Source organism: Rhamphochromis longiceps, linkage group LG23, assembly GCF_057381845.1.
Source record: "Rhamphochromis longiceps isolate RC_006_pf linkage group LG23, R_longiceps_female_GT1.1, whole genome shotgun sequence".
NCBI lineage: Eukaryota > Metazoa > Chordata > Actinopteri > Cichliformes > Cichlidae > Rhamphochromis > Rhamphochromis longiceps.
The window spans coordinates 48,203,826-48,230,503 of NC_140578.1; the positions used below are offsets into that span (position 1 = coordinate 48,203,826).

At 40.6% G+C, this 26,678-nt stretch overlaps 1 protein-coding gene and 1 long non-coding RNA gene across 6 annotated transcripts in view; one reads left to right on the forward strand and one right to left on the reverse strand.

The window, feature by feature from the left end:
• Positions 1-24,397, reverse strand: part of LOC146642970 (double-stranded RNA-specific editase 1-like) — a 31,876-nt gene extending 7,479 nt beyond the window's left edge. The window contains exons 1-8 of one of the 5 annotated variants that reach the window (XM_085398433.1): positions 24,374-24,397; positions 13,111-13,155; positions 11,078-12,000; positions 8,245-8,359; positions 3,355-3,523; positions 2,427-2,581; positions 2,142-2,310; positions 163-344 (exon numbers count right to left, since the gene is read on the reverse strand). In XM_085398433.1, the coding sequence (XP_085254559.1) occupies positions 163-344; positions 2,142-2,310; positions 2,427-2,581; positions 3,355-3,523; positions 8,245-8,359; positions 11,078-12,000; positions 13,111-13,114 (1,717 nt within the window). In that variant the 5' untranslated portion in view covers positions 13,115-13,155; positions 24,374-24,397. The other 4 variants (XM_085398434.1, XR_014909615.1, XR_014909614.1 and 1 more) reach the window with 4 other exon arrangements.
• Positions 24,398-24,537: 140 nt separating this feature from the next.
• Positions 24,538-26,135, forward strand: LOC146642971 (uncharacterized). Its single transcript, XR_014909542.1, has 3 exons — positions 24,538-24,626; positions 24,916-24,996; positions 25,456-26,135. It is a non-coding gene; the product is annotated as an uncharacterized LOC146642971 (long non-coding RNA).
• The last annotated feature ends 543 nt before the right edge of the window (positions 26,136-26,678 follow it).

The window sequence follows — 26,678 nt, forward strand, 5'->3', positions numbered from 1 at the left end:
CCTTTCAAATGTTAAAAATTAAAACAAAAATTATATCTCTTGGTTTGGGAATTTTCCATAAAATCTGTGAGCAGGACCTGGTTTCAGATTCTCAGAACAATCAGGTCCGAATGAACAGATCAGAGAAATCAGTGAACTGTGGAAAACTACAGTGCCTCTCACCACTGAGCAGTGGCCTGTTCAGGCTAAAGGACTGTGGCAGCTCTTCAATCTCAGTAATCCGCTGGTACATGGCTCTGGAGAGGTGGTCGGCATGGTACAGGCTGCCCAGGATGATGCTGGAGAAATAGATGGGCTCAGTAAAGTAGCTCAACAAAGAGCCTTGAAATCCGACAACGTTCCACCTGAAGGAACAGAGTAAAATCTTCAGAGAAATTGACAGAAACAAAGAAATAAAGCAGATTAGTATTTCCTGAAAATATAAATCTGATACAGGCACAGAGGGGTCTGCTGCTGTTAGTGTCCTCCTAGATTCAGCCTCTGTACACATCAACAGGATTCCCATTGATCTCTTCCAAAACACTTCAAACTAAAGTGATTCTGCAGAGCTGGTTTTAATATTTAGAACAAATGGATAGTACAAGGCTATAAATATGAAGATGGAGTGTTAAACTTGTGCATTTAGACGACAGCATAGACAATGGCTAGTAGAAATGAGTTCACACCAAAATCTATTTTGCCTATTCGACGACCTGTACAATCAAAATTCTTCTTCGCCACCGCCTTCTTCTTTGCCTTCTCCTCTGCCGCCTTCTTCTTCTCCTCTGCCGCCTTCTTCTTCTCCTCTGCCGCTTCTCCTCCGCCGCCTTCTTCTCCTCCTCCGCCGCCTTCTTCTTCTCCTCCTCCGCCTTTTTCTTCTTCTCCTCCTCCGCCGCCTTCTTCTCCTCCTCCGCCGCCTTCTTCTCCTCCTCCGCCGCCTTCTCCTCCTCCGCCGCCTTCTTCTCCGCCGCCGCCTTCTTCTCCGCCGCCGCCTTCTTCTTCTCCTCCTTCTCCTTCTTGCCATTAGCTCACTCTGAATTAGGAGGAAACCAAATGTGTCCAATGATGATGATGACAGCTGAGCCCATTTCATTTAAGTTTGCCTGGCTAATGTTATCTCACGATGTGGAAGCATAAGATGCTTGTTCATAGTATTCCCAGAGTACTATTATTTATTTAATAAAACATTAAATAAAACCAAGGCTCATGGATGTACTTGGTTATTACATATTGTATCGGCCCAGCCTCTCAGCAGTGCCTTGTATAATTTTCTTTCCAGCCACAAAGGCCACCTTAGAAAGTTAGTAATTAGGGCACATATCATATTGAAGAAGGTAAAAAGGGTTAGTATGTTTATAAATGCTATGTTGAAAATCGCTCAGCTAAAAATGAACTTCAGAAATTTTTGACAAAACTCTCAAATTTATATGAGGGGGTGGGGAGGGTATAATTTTAATGTTATCTGTATATCTGTGAAGGTTCTCGGTCATGCAGGTCATGGTAGTCTAAGGAGCTTGGAAAGAAAAGCGTCTGGACTTCTTTCAGTTGCTTGAAGACGTTTCACCTCTCATCCGAGAAGCTTCTTCAGTTCTAGAACGAAGCATCTATGTCCACTGTGAACAATCATCTTTGAACAGAGGGCGGGGCTTACGACACCAACTATCTGTCATCTATAATCCAGTTTTGAGATCCTTCCCAGATGCTTTAACTCCCACTCACACCCTGGGCCATCTGACCTCAGGAAATCACATGATAGGGTGGGGCCAGGTTTCACAGTAGGTCCACCCGAAACCTTAGCTGATTGTGACCCACGTCGATTTTCACACCTTGCCTCATGTGATTAGGTAGTCGATCATAAGGGGGTCCATGACCTTCTTGGGGGGACACTCCCATAGGGCTTAAAATCTGGTACTCTCCACCAATTTTTCTTAGAATTTAAGAACTTCTCAGATGAAATGTCTTCAAGAAAACTTAAGTCCAGACGCTTTTGTTTCCAAGCTCCTTAGATTGTTATCTGTACTTTCATACTTTACAAAGATTATATAAAGGGCCCAGGTATAAGAGCTTTTATGCCCTTATACCTGGCCATAAAAGCCCCCAGGAAAGGACAACATGTGATGTTGCTAATCACCATGTGAGCATGTAACAAACAAAACAGACACCTTGCAATCTTGTCGCTGCAAGACATGGTAAGCAGCCTTTCTCCGTGAAGAACACCGTCCCATGTCTTGATGGTGTTACTGGAGTGCACAGGTATGGTTCCCTCACCAGACTCAATTTTAGTGCGCAGCTGCCCACGGGCCTTTCTGTTGGGATGTCCATCTCCCTGATCTGACACAGGTAAAAAATCACTGATGACATAACAGTAACCTACATATTTTCAGGCAAACAAATATTGTTTCATCACTATGAATCTCTATTTGTAACGATCATAATAATCCACTTACCGTCCACTCCGCCTTCATGAGGTGAAAAGATGCGAGCATCTCCACAGGGGGAGGTGCTGATATACAGGTGGAATTGGACATTTTCCTTTACTCTGAAGCCTTGACTGTTATCGCACCGCATAAAAATGGATTTCTGATGTTCTTCTTCACTGTTACTAAAACAGAAATGCAGACAAAAGACTGGTAGGCTAGCAGTGCTTTCTGAAATGTTCAGAACGGCTGGTTGACAGTAATTGCTCATTTGTTAAAACACTAGAGGGGTGTGAAAAAGTGTTTGCCTCCTTCCTGATTTAATATTTTTTCCATTTCTATTACACTTAAATGTTTCAGATGATCAAACAAATATAAACATTAGAAAGAGATAACACTAGTAAACAAGGTCAAAACAAAGTTTTGACCTGAAACCGGTTGAGATGCTGTGGCATGACCTTAAACAGGTGGTTAATAGTCGAAAACCCTCGAATGTGGCTGAAATACAACAATTATGGAAAGTGGGCCAAAATTCCTCTGCAGTGCTGTAAAAGAGTTATTGCTAGTTATTGCAAATGCTTGACTGCAGTTGTTGCTGCTAAGGGTGGCCCAAAGAGCTATTTGGTTTCGGGGCCATCGCCAATCACTTTTTCCACACATGGCCATGTAGGTTTGGATTTTTTCCTCCTTAATAATAGACACGTTTACTTGTGTTATCTTTGTCTAATATTTATATTTTTGTTTAATGATCTGAAACATTTAGGTATGACAAACATACAGAAAATAGGAAATCAGCAAGGACCCAAACACTTTTTCACACCACTGTAGAAACAGTCAACAGACCAACTGTATTTAGTTCTTTTGATTCAGTAAGTAAGGGTAAAGACTGCTTTGGTAGACTCAGTTCTATGTACAGTGTTTGTAGGGAGCACTTTGAAAGTAGGTGGGAGGCTTTTACCTGAGGAAGTACTCCAGCTGGGAGTACAGGAACCTAATGAGAGACCGACGAGCTACAATCTCTGCATGGCAGTCATTGAGGGCCAAACCTCGGTTACTCATGTATTCACGACCGATGCACTTTGTCCCTGTGGATACGCAGATGACCTGAGCCTCCTTCACATCTGCACCTGGATGGGTAAAACATTGCACTGGTTCATAAGGTCCCTAACATCTTGTCACTTCAGCCGAATCAATTTGACCGCTTCAACTTCAGCATATTTTATTATCCAGAAAATTTAAAATGAATAGTGTCTGGAACAGTTTTTCTTCAAGGAAAGATGTCCTGCTGAGAAACCACTCTCAGAGTAACCAGGCTACCACGTGCCTGCTTATGTGGCTTCAACTGAAAATCTCCCTGTTTCTTTTATCTTTCCACATATCTTATCTTCCAATCTGCATAATAAGGATACCTGTCCAAACATGGCCCTGTCTCCCTCCTCTTACCCCAGCCAATTGCTGCATATGGCTGCCCGTACCTGAGCCTTGTTCCACCAGAGGTTACTTCCTGTTAAAAGCTGTTTTACCTTCCTACTGTCACCAAATGCTTGTTTATAGGAGACCAGTAAGCTCCAGTATGAAGAGTTGGACAGCATCAGGCCCTGACATGATTCATGCCGGCTGAAGGAGCTGCCTGGACTCCACAAGCGTCTGGCAGCACAAACCAGCTGATCTGGAACCACATAACTACTGACCATTTTCTCCTGACCCATTGTCCGCAACAGAATGCCAATTTTCCTTCCTGAAAGATTCAGCCTATTCATGAGCCCATCAGTACAAAATGAAGCTGAACTCCCAGGATCTAGAAAAGCAAAGGTTATCAGTGACTGATTACCTTTCTTGGACTTCACTCTAACTGGTATCATGGACAGAGCACTATTTTGCTCACCAGCCCCAGTAACACCACTGCTTTGCACAGCACACGAAGGACCTTCATCTGGTGGTTCTCTCCCTCCTATAGTTTGCATTGAAACGCTTTCCCTCTGCTTGGAGTGGATATGTAAGAGTGTGGGGTGTTTCTGATTACAGACTTTACACATGAGACGTTTCCTGCAGTCCTTGCTTCTGTGCCCAATGCGCAGACAACCAAAACACACCATTCTCTTTCAGAAAAGATAATCTTTCACAGTGCAACTTTCTTTCAAATGAAGGACACAAATCCAACATATGCCCTGCTCCACAAAACAAGCAAGCCTTGGTCACAACTGAACCACTCAAATGCCTCAACACTGGCTCAATCTTCCCTTCCACCTTGGCCACCGTAGTAGCAAAACTACTCCTCTTAGCCGTAGGGTAAAACTGAGACTTACCATTCCTCGCCTCTTTTCTGATGTCTGTTGGAGGATCCTTTATGTCTCCAAACAATGGGTCACTTGCGATCTTCACTTGCCTTTCGACAAACTCAACAACATCGCTAAAAACCACTTTACGTTGAAACCTCTCCTGCAGATTGCACACAACATTCCTCCATTTATCCCTGAGCTTATAAGGCAACTTTTTTATAACTGCTTGCATATTAGCAGAGACATCCAACTCATGCAAGGACTCAACGTCTCCCATTGCATTACAACATTGCCTTAATAAAAACCCATATTCCTGCAAAGCCTTCACGTCATCAGATTGTATAGGAGGCCATTTACTGACCCTTTCAATGTAGGCAGCAGCAATTCTCAGCGAATTGCCAAAGTTCTCCTGGAGCAAAGATTTAGCTTTAGCATATCCATACTCAGCAGTGCACCAATACAGTGAGTCCATTTAAACCAACGCACTTAATCAAAAAAGGAGCAACTCATATGGCTCCTATACCCCCAAAGGAGGTGGAGAATGAACGAGCTAAGATCCTGTGGGACAGATAGAGCTTTCTTGCTGCCACTCGTCCTGTCAAACCGGCAGCTTGCAGTTTTCTCTTCACAGCTGAAATTGAGACTTTCTCACTACGACCACTATTGAGCTGCTTGAAGCTGTTGTCCTGTGAGCCGCCATCACACAGCTCTTAACTTTCAGAAACTTTTCCTCTGAGTCAGTCGTGTCTTTGGGTCTGCAGACCCCCTGCTGTCACAGTTTCTGAGCCTTTGATGCTGAAGGAAACTGGACTCACTGACACCTTGACTTTCTTTGCAGATCTACATTTATAAGTGTTATGATGGTCTGTCTCTCTTCCATTGGTTTTTCTCACCATGTTTGTAGCAACACACTACTTTCTGCAGTACAATACTGTTCAGCTGATGCTCACGAGGGTACATCAGTGTGTCCCAGCACTGCTTTTATGCAGACAGAGGGGGAAGTAATCCAGAAAAGTTGGAACAGCTGTGGGAATTAGTAGCAGCAGCTTTCAAGGCTTGATCAACCTGCATTGCTGCAGAACAAGTTACACTGAACTGGACTTCCAATGATGGACTAAATTCGTCACTCACCTTTGTTTGGTGCGTGTTTATATATCACTAATGTATTTAATCATTAACAATCCTTTAGTTTACCATATTTCCAGTCTCTCTCTCTCTGCTGTCTTCTCTTTACTCTCACCTCAAACATGATGGATGACTGTCCCTCCATGAACATGGTTCTACCAGATGTTTCTTCCTCTTAAAAGATAGATTTTCCTTCCCACTCATGCTTGCTCACATGAGCCATCTTTTGTTGTGAAGTAGTGCTTTCACTGAACTGAAACTTATCAACTTGGTAGATTAGTGTTTTCTATTTATAACCTTTACTCAATTTTGATGTAACATCGTCCATAATCTCTTCACTAGTACATTTCTGATCATGACATGACCTCGAACAATTAGCCGGCCCAAGTTATGATAAATCGGATTTGCACTGGTTCTTGAAGAGCACTGCAATGCACAATGAGCAGCATGATTTAAACTTGGAACTTTTAATTACTTTAGTTGAAACACCTCCACACAATAATCAAGCTGTGACTAACCTAATGTATTCAAAATATTTGGTGTCATTTATTTTGGAACTTTTCCCACCGCTGACAGAGCTCTACCCATTTTACTCACAAGATTATCAAGTTGTGTAGCCCATGTGCATAAGCTGTAAAGCAGATATAGACCATCAAACATTATACCAGTCTATTGTTGTTGGACCTCGTTCTGAAGCATGATCATGCACCATGTTTGGTTTCACTCGTGTCTTCTCACTGTTGAGACTGTCAGAGACTGCTGATTAATTTTTAAACATTTAATTCTATATAGTCCCACACGGGGGAATTTCTAGTCCTCTGCATTTAACCCATTCACTTAGTGGGCAGCTACCAATCCAGCACCTGGGGAGCTGTGTGTAGAGATGGAACCTCAGGGTAACCGCTCAGTGGATTCAAACCCCCGACCCCCTTCTGATCATGGGCCGACCACTCTACCTACTGAGCTATCCCTGCCCCAGCTGGTTTTAAGAAGTTCCTGAGTTCAAATTGGTTGATTTGATTAACAGCAGTTGCTTGACCTCCAACCAACGGCCACTTTGCCCCTGAACTAATGGTTCAGCTGATACTGTGATTTAGATGCATTAAGATCAATGCCAGGCCACCAGATGTTGACATGCTAGGAGTAAGGGTTACCTTAGCTAATGTAAATGTATTATTTTCATACCTCCTCTCAATGCCTCCCCCTATTGTACCTGTGTCCCTTTGTGTGCCTGCTGTCATGTATAGAAAATATGCTCACATGTGCAGTTACAGTGCAGCCCAGAAGAAACAGAATATTAAGTATCCCAATAGTCTGGTCTTTGTAAGAAGTGTAAAAGTTTATCAGTAATTGAATTTGCCTAATTTACATATTTGATTCTAAGCTGTAGTTATAGTAAGATTGATCTTTCTGCATTAAGCCAGCTTTACATGTAGTACTAGTAAGGCTTTCATTCAAACTAATACTTCACCATTTGACTTGTGAATAAACAGATTATAAAGAGAGATGCATCCATCCCACCTTGGATCCATCCCACAACTTTATTAAACCCCCCAAAATATGACTATCCAGAGTTGGGACCAGGAAGCAGAGTCGCAGTCTTACACGCCTCTCTGCAGCTTCTCTCCTCCTGCTACCCCCCAAACCCATCTCCACAGAGACTGTGTCAGCTCCCAAACAGACAAAAAACAAACTAAAAACCAGCAACAAACAACTTAAACATTGAATTCAAAATCCTGCTCCTCACATACAAGGTCTTAAATAATCAGGCCCATCTGATCTTAATGACCTTGTAGTACCATATCACCCTATTAGAGCACTTCGCTCTCGCTCTGCAGGCCTACTTGTTGTTCCTAGAGTATTTAAAAGTAGAATGGGAGGCAGAGCCTTCAGTTTTCAGGCCCCTCTTCTGTGGAACCAGCTTCCAGTTTGGATTCAGGAGACAGACACTATCTCTACTTTCAAGATTAGGCTTCAAACTTTCCTTTTTGCTAAAGCATATAGTTAGGGCTGGACCAGGTGACCCTGAATCCTCCCTTAGTTATGCTGCAATAGGTGTAGGCTGCTGGGGATTCCCATGATGCACTGGGAGTTTCTTCTTCAGTCACTATGTGTTAATAGACCTCTCTGCATTTTCCTTCCCACTGTCACCAAAGTGCTTGCTCACAGGGGGTCATATGATTGTTGGGTTTTTCTCTGTATGTATTGTAGGGTCTACCTTACAGTATAAAGCACCTTGAGGCGACTGTTGTTGTGATTTGGTGCTGTATAAATAAAAGTCATTTGAATTGAGTTGAACAAGTACGCGTACCTCACTATAGATCTCCTGCAGATTTGGTTGGGGGTTGGTGGCATGAGCCTTATGTACACATTTAAACTCTCGGAGCAGCTGGGATCAGACTAGCAACCTTCTAATTAGGAGATGACCTGGGCTACAAGAATACCTGCTGTCATGACAACACCTGCCAAGACTTTCCGTTGAGCATGTGGAGCCCTGAAGTTATCCGTCAGTTTGCTGAACTTATCAATAACTAGATGAGAGACTGCATCTGCCAGGACCTGAGGAGTGACACATAAGTGCAACAGTGAAATTATGTGAAATAAGACATAACAAATATCCAACCAACAATTTTAGAGAAGCAACTGTTATTCAATTGTATTTAACAAACATTAGCAAAAGAAAATGTTAGTGAAGGAGGATAAGAAGTTACTTAAAGCAGCTTAAATCCATATTTCAGTATATCATTCCTTATTTCATTAAGGAATGCTGCATAACTGTGAAAGCCAAGCAGGGATGTGAGTAGCTTCAAAAAACACCCAAATCCTTTAATTCAACAAATGACTTGGAAAGGCTGGTATAACAAATTGCAGTGTTTGAATAGCACACAGAGGGTTAACATAGCAGCTTTGTTGTAATATAGGAATTGGAAGCATGTTTATATAGCTTCTCAGCATCATAAAAGTTATCTCCTAAAGCTATCATCTTCAATCAGCCTTAGACAGCGTGGTCATGAGCAATGAGGATCTGTCCATGATCAATACAGCCCTGCCTCATTCAACTCAGGCTGTAGTCCAAAAGAAATCCTCACTCCTGATTTCTTTTTCTTATATTTGTCACTTACATGGTTCAGGTAATCACTTTAAATCCCCCTCATCAGAACAGGAATGGATTTGTTGCACAATCACATCCGTATTCTCCAAAAGTTGATTCTGTTCATCTGGATGTTTTCAGTGGGAGAAACGTTTCGTCATCATCAGGTGACGTCTTCAGTCTCAGCTGACTGCTGAGACTTATAAACAGGACATTTGCATAATGACTGAAACCAGCCCACTGAAGCAACAATGGGCTGGGAGGTCAGTTCCTTAATCTTAATTATGCAAATTCTCATGACCATTGATCAACAACCACTGATCAATAACCATGAGTCCCTAATTTCCCTCGGGATGAATAAAGTATTCTGATTCTGATTCACAGAGAGGTGGGGAATGGCTGCAATCACAGCATTGTAAGATGGGGTCAGATGTACCCTTAGGCCCCTCCTCGATTCAGAGATGGTCTTTCTCTTTTCACGTAAATGGACTCCTTGACTCCGCCCTCAAACCAGCGTTCCTCCCTGTCCAGGATGTTACATCCTCATCATTGAAAGAGTGTCCACTGGCCTGTAGGTGTAGATAGACTGCAGAGTCCTGGCCTGACGAGGTGGCTCTGCTGTGTTGTAGCCAGAGGTTGTTTGGTTTCCCTGATGCATAAATCCTGGCAATCCTCCTATGGCGTTATCTTTGTGCCACTATTTTGAGCGCACGTAAAAAAAAGTTTGCAGGTGCAAGTGTTGCATTTTGAGGAGAAATTTATTTTGAGCGAAGAAAAGCTGAATTTGAGTGAACAAAATTCATTGCTGCGTGCAAAACATGTATTTCAGTGTTTGCTATTATCCACACACACAACAGCAGCCCCTCTCGCTCAGTTTTTGCATTTGCGCTCGATCACAATGTGTTGCTCACGCTCTCAACATTTCTGCCCGTGCCTTCAACTCTTTCTCTACACCGTTATATTTGTGCCACAAAACCAGCCAATCACAGACTTGGATGCAAAAAAACCTGATTGGCTGTTCTGGTCTCCAATCAGCTCGAAATGACAAAATGCAATATCACAGATTGCATTTCATGCAAAACTCAAACGAGGCAGTGGCGGAGGAACACAGAGGGGCGGAGTTTGAAATGTTACTCTTTCTGGGTCACAAAATAAACTTTTAAGATATTTTCATGCGAGAATGTTTCTGTGTAAACTTCAAATATCTGCTCGATTCATCAAGACATCACATATTTGCAAAAGTGCTCTAACGTTTTCGGAGATGCCCGTTACCCACCAGCTGACCGGGTGGTCACTCGGGTTAAACATAATATAAAAGGCTGAACTGACAAAAAAATCACCGACTACACCACCAGGTATTACAGGAAAAACCATAAAGCCTTTGAACTAAAACAAACACTGTTGTGACAGTGATGTACACTGTCTTGTTGGTATGATTTGTATCACCTTCATGTTTCCCTCTCACCACGTATCCAAACCGATATCATGAGCAGCAGCTTTTACAGCAATTTTTTTTTATGTGTCTCAGAATAGTGGCACAAAAATAACGCCATATCCTCCTGGCACTTAACAGCGTACACTATGTTACTCTGCAAATGTACTGTTTATAAGGCTGGGGAAACCTGCAGTCAGCTGAGACTGAAGAAGTCACCTGGATGAGTGACGAAACGTTTCTCCTGGATGACTGAGCATGCATCAAGACACATCCGTGTTCCACTTTTCCATCATTTCTGGTTAAAGAAAGGGGCTCTTACAGAGTTCAAGAACTCTCAAAATAGAGCATCGCTGAAGTTCATCAGAAACCCCGGCCAGCAAATTAGATAAAGGATTTAAACATGAGCTAAGATCAAATGCAGAGTTACTCTTCTATGTAGTTACGGTCAGCTAAGCACCTCGAAGAAACTGTTGTTGTGATTTGGTGCTATTTAAATAAAATTGAATTGAACAGTCTTTGCTGGTCCCAATGCACAGACATGCATAATTCTGGCCCTGTGTATTAAAAGAAATCCAAAATAAATACAAACTTGTTTTTTAAAGTTATTAAAGATGCTGTATAATCATCTCACCCTCACCAATGATGATCTGAAACATGTGTGACAAATATGCTGTCATCAGGAAGAGGCCACACATACGTCAGTCTGTCAGTGAGTCAGACGGAGGGACAGACTGATTTCTTCCATGCTCACCTGTGGCTGGTGAAGCTGCAGTCCCTCTCTGGGTATTGGCTGTCGTGATGGTGTCTGGTCCAGCTGTATCTTAAAGAGAGCAGACAGAGCAGCTTGGGCAGCCCGAGTCTTGGCCAGCTTCTTATTGCGCCCAGAACCCTGGAAATTCTCAGAGTCTACCGTCACCGACATGACAAAGTTCTTGGCATGACTCTCCCCGCTTTCTGACACAAAGTCATACTTGAGGCCTGGCCGCACCTCATTGAGAAACATGACAGGATTCTTGCCGGCTGTTAGGGAGATGAAGGCGGAGGGTGCTGGAGGTATGGGAGACTGTGCCAGGTTTGGGACAGGAGAGGATGGCAATGGGTACTCTATTCCCAGTGAACTGAAGAAACTGGTATTGGAACCAAGGTAAAAAGTGTCTTCTGTAGGGTTGAATGTCTCCGATGCACTAAAGAGCATATCTGGAATGGCATGGTCCGAGGTGAAGTCCGTGTGAGCAGACAGGGTCCGGCCCATGGCAGCATGTGCTTCCGATGCATTAGGAAACTGGACGAAGGAGCACAGTGCCTTTTCTGCTGCACTCAGCTTAGCCTTCTTCTTGGTAGGACCCAGACCTTCAAAAACCTGCCCATTGACCTCCACGGTCATCTCAAAGACTGGTGCATGGACCGGCCCAGTCTGAGAGAGGAGCTTATACTGCAACCCTGGCTTGATCTCGTTCAGCTGCATAAGAGCATTTTTGGGCGGTATGGGCCGAGGGACTTTCTTACGCTTCCTGGGCCTGTACCTGGAATTGGTATGTCCATTATTGCCTTCTTCTAAGGGACGTTTCCGCCCATGCCTCGCATTCCCACTGGGGAGTTGAACAGCCTCAGCTGCAATTCCCTCTTTGGAGACGTGGTTGTCCCGGTTCTGATTTTCCTTAACGCTGCATGAACCTGCAGTGCCCAGAAAGAGTAACTCACTATGCCTTTGTTGAAGGATCTTGTAAATGGAAAATTTAGAGATTGCTTTATCTTGTGGATGTAGATCGTTAACATTTAATACTTTCCTTAACATGGAAAGCTTAATATGTATCTCATTATACATTACTCACTATGTATCTTTCCTGAAGTCTTTCTCGAAATGATTTTATATTTTGGGAATACAGTAAAAGGAGCTTGGAAAGAAAGTGACTTTAAGTTTTGTGAAGACATTTCACCGCTCATCCAAGAGGCCTCGTCATTTCTAAAACCCAATGGTGGAGAGTCATTGGTGTTTAAACCCTCGTGGGGGTTGTCCCTACACTGCTTCGACCTGGATGACTGAAAACCTACATAAACAGTCTGGGGGCACACATCACAAGGCCCGGTCAACAAAGCCAAACTTGGTGCCAATTTTCATTTATAACATCCTCACGCAACAGCTTAATAGGTTACTCTGTCCAGTGTTACGTACAGAAAACATTCCTATAAAATGCAGGATTCACCTTATATATATGTAGCAAAGGTTTTAAGGAAATGTGGTTACCAGAGATTAGAGTCAGCAGCATCTGAACAAATGTGGAGTAAACCCATAATCTCCCCTTCTGTTTTCAGACTATTATGCTTAAAATGTTATCTTATTTAACAGAAATTGTATTCTAATTACTTTGTAAATTCTGGATATTTGGCCAAAAATATCCTGGAAGCGACGCTGGAGGAACACTGGGCTTACACAGGACAGGGACAGGATTACTGCTGTCTAACACGAATAATAAAGTGTGTACTGTACTACTTCTGGAACGTAACTCTTAGGGGTCTTTAGAGGGAACTTCTTTAAGAGCAAGGGAACAAGCATAATCTGCCATCAAATCAGACTGAAGTCTCATAGTAGATCAATCCTAAAAAAAAGCTAAAGATGATACATGTTCAAGGACCATCCTATGTGAATATGTGGGATATTTAAATAATAATTGTGTTTCCTCATAAAATACCTGGACATATATTATGTATTATTCATTTATTTTTAAATTTTAAATGAAGACTTTATCTTTAGCAGGATTTGAAACAAAGACATTAGTGACTCACTCATGCTTTCTACTTTGTGTCCTCCAATGATGAGCAGCCCTTCACCTGCAGGAAACATGCAAAGTTGAGTCAGATATGTTACAGGTGTTGACCATTTCTAATAAAAAATGTAAATATTGGATTTGGTGGAAGAGACTCTGTTTTTTGTTTTTTTTCCAGCACTGTTATATTCATATCGTCTAGAGTCGGGGTTGTCAGCAGAACTTCAGACCAAACTCAAGCAGCAGTGCAGAGGTGGGCGGAGTCAGAGAAGAGGGGTTGTATCAACTCCTCCTCATCAAGGAGATCATCTTTTGTGGTTTTGGCCCAACAAACACAGTCCTTGTACTGTTTACTTTCTGAATACCATAGACTAAATTTAATATACCCACATGGGGTAAAAGATTCTAAATCGCTGTGCCAGCTGAACTCTGAACTCATGTGAAGATTAAGAGCCCTCCAGTTCTGCAGACAGTGAAAATATTAGCAGCTGTTGCACAATGAATGAATGAATCTCTGAAACTATGGGCTTGAACACGAAGAGTGTCACACTGAGCCAAATCGGTTGACCATACATACTGTATATGGGGAGCCAGAAGCACCACATCCATGTACCATAGATGCCAAAATTGTTATTGCACCTTGTCATTAACTTGACTTTATCCACAAGACCTCACAGAATGGATACAAATACCTATGGTTTCATGAAGCTGCTGATCAGCACCATAGTAACATTCTGCATTCTAGTTAATATCATAAAGGTGATGAACAGTTTGAACATTATCCTGAGAATGTTTAGTGGATGTGATGCCCCAGTGTTTAATCAAGCCAAACTTGACCTGCCTCGTGGGATCTGTGGGAGCTCCAGCACTGGTGTGTAAAAATACAGTGTAGTTAGTAATTCAAATCATTTAAGCCACTCCAGAATCTGCTTGTATTTCATGTCATGTGTGATGTCAAAGAACATCCAAAGAATTTTAAAGCTATGGGATAGAAATAAAATAGCCAAAGTAATTCTGAGGTATGTGCTTGATCTTCTGCAATAAACACATTTTCCCTCAATCTTCAGTCTTCAGCTCAAGTTCCTTGCTGCCATTTTTCTTTATGTTGGGAGCTTTTATCTGTAAAGCCACTCCACTGAACGAGTCCCCAGAGCATTGCTGAATTTCACCAGCACAGAGGCCGTTCGATTGACTGTCTCTTACTGTATTGGAAAATGTCTGTCTTTGAGCCGGGTCTGTCACAACCCAGCTCAAAGGAAGTGACAAGCAAGTGGGAGACCACACACAGGCTTTTAAAGGCTGTACGATATATTTAATGAAAATAAGGTGAAGAAACTGAAACACAATTGAAATGATATAACAGCCATAACTGAAGCCTCAAATAAACACGATGGATGGAGACAGCCGCCCATGGTTCAGTCAAGATGTCTTTATATACTGGGACTGGCCTTCTCAGGTGTGCTGCATCTATAATTGGGTCAGCTCCACCTACCTGCAAGAAACAGGTAACAGAAAAAGCAAAACAAAAGGCCAGCCCACTGGCTGTCACACTCCCCCCATAGAATAGAGTTTCACCCTGAGGCGACAAACACAATCATGTACATTATGAATTTGCAGCTAGAAGAACGTGTAGAGATTAATGTCCAACATATGTACACCCACGCAACACCTTTCTGCATGCTCAAAGTCCTTCCATCTTCAGCACATTTCCAACCTCAGCAACCTTGGTACCTAGGAGCAATTTAAGAGGAAGGAAAACGATACTGGAGAGGACATACTTCAAAGCATATGAGGAGTGAAGCTGCTGGTTACAAAGGGGCACGGGACAAAGCATCTGCCAAGACATTATCTTTGCCCTTAATGTGCTGGATGTCCAAAGTGTAAGGCTGCAAAAAGAGAGCCAATGCATGAGCCTCTGATTTGGGTTCTGCAATGAGTTCAAGAAAGTGAGAGGGTTATGGTCAGAAGATACCTCAATTGGCCGAGCAGAATCCAAATATACTCTGAAATGCTGCAAGGCCAAAACTAATGCCAAAGCTTCCTTTTCAATGACCGAATAATTCAGCTGATGGGAGTTGAACTTCTTGGAATGCCAGGTTGATAGTCAGATTTCCCCAAACTAGTCGTTCAAACAGAGTGCGAATACGATCCAGATGATCCTCCCAGGTGCTACTATATACCACCACGTCATCTAGGTAAACAGCACAGCCTTTCAGCCCATTAACAACCATATTTATGACTCGCTGAAATGTAGCTGGAGCATTGCGTAAACCAAAACCCATGACTGTATATGAATAAAGACCGGATGGCGTGATGAAAGCAGATATTTCCTGAGCTCTGGGAGTCAGTGGCACCTGCCACAAACTTGCTCACATATTCTGCTGCACCAACTTGGTCAATACAGTCGTCAATATGAGGCAAAGGATAGGAATCGGGTTTGGTCACTGCATTTACTTTACGAAAGTCTGTGCAACAACGTGGTGATTTATCAGCTTTTTCAACCAACAAACATGGGGAAGCTCAGCTTGATGACGACGGCACTGCAGTGTTGTTTTCCAACATGTACTGAACTTCCTGCTCAATTATTTTCCTCTTTTCCTCAGAGACTCTGTAGAACCTCTGCCGGATTGGTTTTGCATCACCCACATCAATATCATGCTCTATCGAAGTTGTTTTAGAAGGTGTGGATACCTTTTAATAAAGGTATGAACGAATGCTGAGAACTCCAATCTTCAGTTTTTGTGTGTACAGGTGGACATCACATTTTTAATTATAGTTATAATTATAGCTTGTCCTGTAAAGAGGCTCTTTAGCATGGTCATCAGCAGCTGGGAACATCAGCTCAAGCCTCCCTCAGAGCGTTTCCACTGCATCATCTGTAAACTTGTTATTGAAATAATCGCTGACTAATCGAGTAACTGAAGAAAAATTAGGCAGATGATTGGATTAGAAGTACTCAAAGGAGTAAGAAGCTTTACAAGTGATCAGTAGAGCACTTATTAGTGTTTAATAGTGTGCCATTAATAATACAAAAATGTTACTGCTAGTTTGATTAAAAGCCTTACAGTAGCATTGACTGCAATCTACAGTCTAGTGACATCTAGTGGTGAGATTTTGCACACTGTATGTCTGTATGTCTGTATGTCTGATCGTGAACATAATGATTGTGCCCACTAACTTCACTATTACAAACCTGTGAGACACTTTTAATAGATCATAGATCATTTAAAGTCTACATGTGTCAAATATGTGATTAAACTTTCTTACTACTGAGTGCTTTAAGAGATGAGACCTCATTATTAGAAATAACTGAACAAGCAACAATGAAAATGAGGGCAAACCTCAGAGATTCAGCTTTTTTGAACATTGTTTATAGGTTCAGACCAGTAGTAATGTGCGACAGAGACCATGTAAACTAATGTACATGCGAAATGGGTCGTTCTTTCAAAGCTGATGTAAATCTAACAGCCTGCAGCTCATATCTCAGACAGCCCTTCAACAATCGATAAGACCAGGTGTGCAACACACTCTTTCAACTGTTTCATGGAGGTCAAGTCAGCACTGTGGAACTTCATGTTCACTCGTTAAAGTGGACATTAGCTGTAACTATGTAACATCATGCTGTGTTAGTTTGCTATATAACTAAACGCTCTGAGCTACCACCGCCTCCATAAACAGTGAGTAAATCTGTTCAGTATGTAGAAGCTCTCCTTGTCCAGAAAACTTTCATCACTTAAAACTCATCATGTACCAGTCAGAACTTTGGACACTAGGGCTGCCACAAACGATTATTTTGATAGTCGACTAGTCACCGATTATTTTTGCAATTAGTCGACTAATCAGATCATCATCCATTGGAGGTAAAACGTACAGCTTATTGCACCAGCAGCATCTGCTCTTATATAACTATCATTAGCTTACAGCTTTAAGTGTTTAAGGTCTGTGCTAACTAAAAATAAAGACAAGATGATAGTTTATTAAATTTTAATGAAATTTGCAGATTGTTTCGGTGAAGTTTAATAAACTCCTTGCTATCTAAAATATAACAGGACACCGGAGTATATCCTCGAGCATCTCACACTTCTGATAATCAGCTGTCTGCTTGACGTTTATTCAGCTGTGTAAAAACTATAACTTTAATCTCAGCCAAACCGATTTACTCAGGAACAAATAAAACACTGAAAAAAGCCAAACAATAACATTTTAAGTTATCTAAGTGACTCATATATATTTAACCTGATTTGCCGGGAGTCCGGTGTTCTCAGGGCGCTAGTGAGCCTAGCCCCCGGCTCGCTAACGAGCTAGTGGGTAACAGACGTCTCCGAAAACGTCGGAGCGCTTTTGAAAATATGTGGTGTCCTGATAAACTGAGCAGATATTTGAGGTTTACACAGCTACATTCTCGCCTGAAAATATGTTAAACTTTTATTTTGTGACCCAGAAAGAATAATAAGAGTAACATTAAAACTTAACTAGCTGCCACCATTATTGGAAACTGCGCTGGGCCGCGCTATGAATTCTGGTACACAGCTTCTTCTTCTTCTTCTTCTTCAGAGTTTAACGGCAGCTGGCATCCTTGTACATGCAGTGCTGCCATCTTCTGTTTCAGTCCGTTATTACACTCTTAAATCCTGCCACTTATTCCTGCATCTTTTGTGATCTTACAAAGCTTCAAACGACGCGTCGACTATTAAATCAGTCGTCGACGATTTTGATAGTCGACTAATCGTGACTAGTCGACAAATCGTGGCAGCCCTATTGGACACGCCTTCTCATTTAATGGTTTTTCTTTATTGTCATGACTATGATATCATGCATTCTTATCAACAGTAATTTCACTATATGAAAAACATTGTCCTTTAATGAAGATCACTAGAAAGCATCACAGATCAAATAAGCCATGGATCACAAAGGGGATAGAAGATGCATGTAAAAAGAAAAATAATCTATATAAGAGATTCATAAAACAGAGGACAAAGGATGCTGAAATAAAGCACAAGTTATATAAAAATAGATTAGTAAATATTATAAGAACAAGTAAGAAAGAATATTACCACAAATTATTGGAGCAAAGTAGTAACACACAAGAAACATGGAGGATATTAAACAGTCTAATCAAAAAGGGCTCAAAAAATAAGAATTATCCAGATTATTTTAAAAAAGATAAAGATATTGTGCTTGATAAAACTAAAGACATTGCAAATGAATTTAATGATTTCTTTGTAAATGTTGGCTTTAATTTAGCAAAAGAAATTCCAGAGTCAAGAAATAATAACGACCTAAATAAACATATTACTCAGAATGTGTCCTCCATGTTTATTGGTGCTGTAACTCATAGAGAAATAATTAACATTGTGAAGACATTTAAAAATAAAAAGTCCACTGACTGTTTTGGTATTGACATGATATTAGTTAAAAGTATTATAGAATATATAGTGCAACCTTTCGCATACATTTGTAATCTGTCCTTTCAAACTGGTGTGTTTCCCTCACAAATGAAAATAGCAAAAGTTATTCCAATCCATAAAAACGGAGAGAGATGTCAGTTTACCAATTATAGGCCAATATCACTGCTCCCACAGTTCTCAAAAATTTTAGAAAAGTTATTTGTTAATAGACTTGATAAATATATTGAGAAGCATAATCTCCTAAGTGATAACCAATATGGCTTTAGAGTGAAAAGGTCCACTTCAATGGCAGTGATGGAACTTGTAGAAGGGATATCTAATGCAATAGATAATAAGGAATATACTGTTGGTGTTTTTATAGACTTAAAAAAGGCGTTTGATACAATTGATCATTCTATATTAATGAATAAACTAGAGAGATATGGCATAAGAGGGATAGCATACAAGTGGATGAAAAGTTATCTGGATGAAAGATATCAATATGTCGAATTCAATAATGTAAAATCTAAGCAGTTGAAGGTAACTTGTGGTGTTCCTCAGGGCTCTGTGCTGGGCCCTAAATTATTTATATTATATATAAATGACATATGTAGTGTTTCCAAACTGTTAAAATGTGTATTGTTTGCTGATGATACCACTCTGTACTGCTCAGGTAAAAACTTAGAACAGCTTCTGACTGCAGCGGAAAAGGAGTTAAATATATTAAAAAACTGGTTTGATGTAAATAAGTTATCATTAAATATAAAGAAAACAAAATTGATTATTTTTGGCACTAGACAAATGAAAAATGTATCTAAAATAAGGGTTAATGGAATTGAAATTGAAAGAGTGTACGAAAATAAATTTCTTGGAGTGATAATTGATGATAAGCTGAGTTGGAAGTCTCATATAAACCACGTGAAAACAAAAATGTCAAAAACCATCGATATTCTCTATAAAACAAAGCATGTCCTGAACAAAAAATCATTATACACACTTTATTGTACTCTGTTGCTTCCATATATGACTTACTGTCTGGAGATATGGGGTAATGCATATAAAACGAACACTCTTCATATTTTCAAGTTACAAAAAAAAGCTATAAGAATTATAAACCAATCAAACTATATAGAACCAACTAACATTTTGTTTATTAATCTGAATACCCTGAAATGTTATGATTTAGTTGAATATAAAATGGCACAGATAATGTATAAAGCACAAAATAACTTGCTTTGCCGCAGTACTCAGAAGCTGTTCAAAGTCAGAGGGAGTCAATATGACTTAAGGGGAACAGATTTCTTTAAAAAAAACAAGATAAGGACAAATATAAAGCAGAGATGTGTTTCTGTTAGAGGAGTTAACCTGTGGAATAGTTATGACAGTGATTTAAAAAGGTGGAGTTCATTCTCCTTGTTTAAAAATATGTTTAAAAATAGAGTATTAGAAAAATATATAAATCAAGAATGAAAAGAGCAAAAAAAAACAAAAAACAAAAAAACCCTCTTGATTCTTTTGCTTTGATGTAGTTACTTATCTAAGGTGGACAGGTTTTTTTTTTTTGTTTGTTTTGTTTTTGCTTTGTTTTATTCTTTGCTTCGAGCCCTGTGTACAGGAGCTACACGCAAAAAGATCTTTTGTTAAAGGGTTGGCGTAATAAGCAAACGCTTCAGCCAGTACCTTTTGATTAGCCTTGTCTCATGCTTTCTTGCTTTGTGGTAGATCTTTGTTCTGTCTTCACTGAGATATTTGAATGCTAATCAATAAAATCAAATCAAATCAATGATTGGTTCTTTTAATAATATGAACTCTAACAGTTGTCAAATAGGTCTGTCAGCTGTGCACCAACCTGACTGCTGCACAACGGTTGATCTGATATCCTCGTGTTGGTGTTGTTCCCAGATCATCATACTAAATGTTGTTCCAGGATCAACATTGCAAGTGACCAATCAGAATGTTGTGACGTCATACTTTTGCGACTTCGGGAAAAACCGGCGTAAAACAAAAAACTGTACTTAAGCTGCGTGAAACCGCCTCTGTCCGCCGATCAACGGACCCTGACCCTAACCGTAACCCTTTAATAAACAGTAAGCAGAATTGATATTGTCCTTGCAACACTGGAATTTCATAAATGCACGAATGGCTTGGTGCGCAGAAGAATAACGTCACAACAATGTGATTGGTCACTTGCAATGTTGAACCTGGAACAACATTTTCATGATGGTCTGGGAACAACACCAACACGAGGATATCAGATCATCCGCTGCACAACACACCTGATGGTCCCAACTAGAGCAGGGCGATATGACCAAAAGGTATAAAATTACCCAACATATCCTCAGCATAACCATGTATAATATCCACAAAACTTAAAAACAGTTATACACACACAATACGGTAACATTATGTTGAAGCACAGTACGTATCACTCCGCGAGGCTCCGCCTACGATAGCCGTAACGCTCCGACAATCCATCAAGCGGTGCGGCTTCGTAGCGCAAAGTCGCACTAAAACATTTGATATTTGACATAAAATCGTTTTGAGGTCAGTAAACACAATCAGGATTCATACATAAGGACACGGGATTATAAGGGGCTCTGTCGATTTTCAGAAAAATCAAAGGATTGATTTTAAGTGCGCCGTATTTTCCAAACAACACGGTAATAACGACGGCCCGCTAGCATGCGCTACCAAAAATAGTGCTTTGTTGTGTATCTGACGGACGAAAGCTAAACCAGTTCCACACCAGTGAAGCTGCAGCATTTTTACAAACCAGTTCAGGTTCATCGTTTCATTCAACGATCCGCTTTCGCCCTCCTCATTCTGCGTCGCCACCGTGTGCGTATGAAAACAAAGGCACTGTGCATGCGCGTTTTACCCATATTCTATCGCCATATTTCATTTTCTTATCATTGCCCAACATTACACCGGTATTACCGTGAACGGTATGACATGGCCCAGCCCTAGTCCCAACCCCATTAAGAAGGCAAGAAACTCCACCAATGAACCCTGAAAGGCTGTGAGGTGAAACCATGTCAGGTGATGACATCATGAAGCTCACTGAGAGAAGGCCGAGTGTTTGCAGCTGTCGACACAGCAGAGGGCGGCTACTGTCAGGAATCGAAAACATAGTTAGAGTTATTTATCTTTTCTTTTTACATGATTCCATATATCTTGCTTCATGTATTTGATGTCTTCAGTTTGTATCTACGATGTAGAAAATAGTAAAAATAAAGAAAAGGGGTGTCCAAACCTTTGAGTGGGAGTGTGTGACATATAGGCTGCTACATCATGCAGTAATTAGAATAATGTGATCGTTAAAAACCTTCAACATGAATTATTTGCTCAGTTCTTTGTTCAATGCGCTGCTCTGTAGCGTCCCATTGTCACCCTGTAATCGCAGGTGCTTCAGATGTGTGTGTGGAGTTCATCTGTTACTGAGATGATGAGGTCAGGCTGAGAGAAAGAAATGTGTTTGTAGCATCCAAAGCAGGAGCTCCTGTTCCTGTAACCACAATTTAAACCTTTACTGGGGAAAAGCTGCGGGAGCCCTTCCTCAAAGCAGCTGCTCCAGACGTTAGTCTCTATGGTCAGGTCAGCGTGCTGAAGGCTGACAGCAGCCATCCTACTTTACATGGAAGCAGGAAACAGCGCTGAGTCTAAAGAGATGTACGAGACCATATTTATTTCAAGGCTTTTGTAACATTTTTCAGATTAAAAGTGAAATAAAAAAAACAACTCTGTTATTAAATTGGTTTCATATTTTAAAAATATAAAAATAAAATATTTTTTCACAAAAAAATCTAAGTACAGAAAATCTCTGAGCGTTGTCCAGTTGGACACATTAACGTCTACACCGTCATCATGTCCTGTTTTCAGCAGCACACAAACTGCTGAAAACAGTTTTAGGCTCCGGTTAATGCCAGTGAGCCTCCTAACAGAGAACGCTTGTTATGCATGTATAGCTCATATTATTTGACATTACTATATTTATTTTTACAATTAAGAAAACGTTTTCTTTAAAAAATACAACTTTAATAAGGCTTTAATGTAAATGCTGTATTAGTTTATTTGGACAGATGTTGCATGCAGTTACAGTTTAAAACTTTCAAAAACTGAAACCAACGACAGATCATTTGGAAATGCCTGTTTTTTCTTTTGAATATTTATTACTATTCATTAATAAGGAAAAGAAATCAGATTACTCGATTGATCAATGGACTAATGGAAAACAAATGAAAATACTTGTTTACTAAACTAATAGGTAACTAGCTTCTGTGGCTGAATACATCACATGCTCTTTTTTTAGTTTCAACAGGGAAATTATGAGGAAGCATCATGGAAGTCATATGAGCGCTTACTTTAATGCTTCTGATGACGGCTATGTTTTATTTTTCAATTAGATCCTTTTTAAAAAAACTTTCAGAATATGAGTCGCTCCAAACAAGCCCACTGAGTGTCCCACAGTAGTGTGAAGGCTCAGTGCAGCCAAAGAAAATAGATGTGATAATATTCTGAATGTGGGGATGATCATAAAGACTTAGTCAGTGTCTCCTGGAGGTGACGTATTTGATGCCGTTCACATGAAAAGTGAAGTGTTGTATCCAAAAACGTTTATTAACATCATCCGACAGCGAGGAGATGTTTCACATGATGATCAGAAATATTCCAGCTGGCTCATATCAGCCTGGACGGACCAACGCTGCACCCACAGCTACAGCCTGCCAGCTCCCCTTTAACCTTTACATGCTCCGCACTGTTTCTTTGTCTGTGCTGTCACCCTCAGGGACAGACATGATTCATCCTGAGGCTCTTTTTGCTTTTACAAGAATATTGTAAATATCTTTTAATAAATGTGACATGTAGGATATTAATAGAGTCACGTTTTCCTCTTCATTTCTTGTCCTTTACAGCAAGAGTGAAAGTCAGACTGATGCTGCACAGAAGAAGCTGCTCAGCTTTACAGGAAATTCTGACGTCAACCATAAGTTTCAATTTGAACTACAGCAGGGATGAAAAGCTGGACGGAGGCAGCGGCACAGAAACACACAGACACTGCAGTATGAATGTACCAACACATAGCATCAGCTGTTTGAACTGCAGCCAGCCCCTGTATAACCCAGGCCCATCATCGAGTGAGGCAAGCTGAGGGAAAATGTGAACCTATCGTTTTCTGTAAGCACTGAATATGAAACCCAGTGATTACTTCTTCCATAAGTACTCACTGTACTTACTGCACAAACCTGTCAAAAAAAATTTTTTTCTATGAGGCAACAAAGGCTGAAAATCACAAAACTTTGTTAATTTCATTTGTAGACAGAAAAACCCGAGTTTGAGGGAAGATTCACAGATCTCCATATTTAGACTGATGGCAGTATTTCTGTGATGCAGCAGATTCAAATAATATGAAGGATCATATTTCAAATATGAATCTAAGCTCTAATGATATTCCACGACCATGTGAACAAAAAGAGCGAAATATTAACCATTGTTTGTTTGTTTGTTTACAACGCTATTTAATTAGACACACACGTGTCACAGCAGGGAGCCAAACCTGTGCTAGAGGTCGGTTCGTGTGACCTCCCCCTAAATATTGATCGACTGACTGATTTGTTATATTTTAGCTGTCCGCCCAAATCAAACTAGGCCCCAGCTTAGTGCACCGCGTGCGTCTGCGCACTTCCAAGCACTCGCGCCAAAGTAAAAGGATTAAAAAAAAAGACAGTAATTAAAGAAAACGGGTTCCTAAAGTTCAGAATAAAAGACACATTTTAAGCAACATGACTAACCTGATGCTTTCTTGCTAAAGCTCTTGTCCTGTTTACTGACCGCGCGCTCTGACAACACTGACAGGAGGCTGGAAAACCAACCAATGAACTAATGAGAGCTACTCACAGCGAGCTGCGTGACGGCGCTGAAGCCTCCTCGGTGTGACCGCGCCTGCAGAGCGTGAAGGTTCAAAACTCCTCTGGATGCTTCAGGGCTGCGCTTCTCATTGGACAGCAGCGGCGCCATATATGGTAACGATTAAATGTTTGCAGCATCACCCCTGACATCCAGCTTCATGCAGCGGCTACACCACCTCTCCGCGCAGCTAATGAAAGGAGGAGCTGCTGGACAAAACATTAAGAACATCATGGCAGACGAGGTGTGTTTGTTTTTAACAAACTTCAGTTCACTGACATATTTTTATTCACTCTGTAATTATTGTGTGAATGCAACTGTTACTCATTTCATTTTTATTATTCTGAATAATGCATGCTTGTTTGGCGTTTGTTCCTGTCTTTCTCCCTAAAAACTCCATGAAATTAAGATGTGAACTGTTTCAGCTACAGAAACTATAAAAAATGTCAGTTTTGGTGTTTGTGTTTCTTCTTTTTATTTCTTTTTATTTTTTTCTTGTGTTATTTACTGCACAATAATCTTACACGCTGCAGGATGATGCCAACGAAGTTAAAAGAGCTTGTGTAATTGTTTATCTCAATGAAGACCCAGAAACCCTCATAAAGGCGTACATGGTAAGTTTAGTGACCTCTGCTTTCCACAGATTTAGCTTTTTTGAATGTTGTGATGATGTTTACATTTTTAATTTAATTGATTATTAATTATTCATTCTTTTCCTCATTGATATTAATAAAGTATTTTTATTTTCATTTCTTCCTGGGATCAGAACAGATGGCCCACAGAATAAACCCTGTTGGGGTGCATGCACAGAAATACAGAATATCTGTTCTTCCCTCAGGACAACTGCATGCAGTAAAGATCTCTTCTCACCAACATTAAGAATTTATAGACTAACGTTTAACAAATGTTTTAGCGGATGTGCTGTTGAGTTTTCCAGTGCAGCCTTTGTCTTATCCATGGCTGGGAACAGATACCAACAGGCCAAAAGTGGATGTTAGCACAGCTGGAAAGCTACACCAGATATTTACTGTGGTTTGTGTTCTGGCTGAAGGTTTATTTCTTTTGTTTTTGAGGATGCTGAGGAGAACCAGGAGGCAATGCGGCAGATCCTGGGAATCTTACCATTAGGAAGGAAGGAGCAGAACCCACCGGTGACCTTGAAGATGTCGGAGTAATCACTGAAGATGCTGAAATGCTGCATGACCTTGGTAACACTGCAGATGCAGTCGCTGTTTTGTTTGGCCTCGTTTACTTACTGGACTGGAGCCTCCCCACAAAGCTGAAGTACACATCTGAGGTTTTACAAAGAACTGTGACGGAAACGGTCTCTCGACGAAAGCTCAGGTGGTAAAAAACAAACTGAATGGATCCACACACTGAGCTACTAATGCGCTTTGAAACGATGTCTGGATGTGTTTTAACAGACTTTCCACTTGTTCACGTGAGGTTTTCCTTTTATGTCGGTCAGGGAAGAGGAAAGAAATAAAACGGAGAGTGGAGCAAGTGAGGAAATGAATTGACTGAAGTATTTCCTGTGGCACAGCACTGTGTAACCCTTTGAAATACTGTTTGAAAGTTTCTCTGGGTTTGTGCAGGTCCAACAAGTCCAGAAGGTTTTTGTTGATTGCATGTTTTGATCATATTTAGAGGCAGAGAAAGTATATTCAGTTTTTTACAATCTCATAAACTGACTCCAGTGTTTCCTCTGGTTCTGGGAGTTTATCTTAGAATATTAATGACAGCTGGTGGTTGTTCGAGCTGAAGGGTAAAGCTGGTGATTAGCTTTTTCACATTAACAGACAACAGATTCAAAGTAAATATATTTACTCTATGCATTTTCTGTTTCTCTCCACTTCCTTTCTGCTACGAGTCCATTTGTTGTTGGTTTGACAACAGTAACAAATTTAAAGCAGCATAGAAAATGGCAGCTATGACCGCATTCATGTGAGAGTGAAATAGAAACACTTTTCCTGCTTATTATAGGAAAAGTGTTTTTTTGTTTTTTTTTCTTGGAAGTGACATCAGAAACAGCAGCATGTGACATCACGTGATGGCGGAGCTTCAGTTCATCCTTTGTCATCCTTTTTTTTTTTTTTTCTCTCTTCCCCCCCTTCTCACCGTCTCTTCTCCCCTTTGGTTTTCTTTCATTCTTTCCCCCTGTCCTATTAAAAAAAAAAAAAAAAAAAAAAAAAAAAAAAAAAGGATGACAAAGGATGAACTGAAGCTCCGCCATCACGTGATGTCACATGCTGCTGTTTCTGATGTCACTTCCAAGAAAAAAAAAATAAATAAAAAA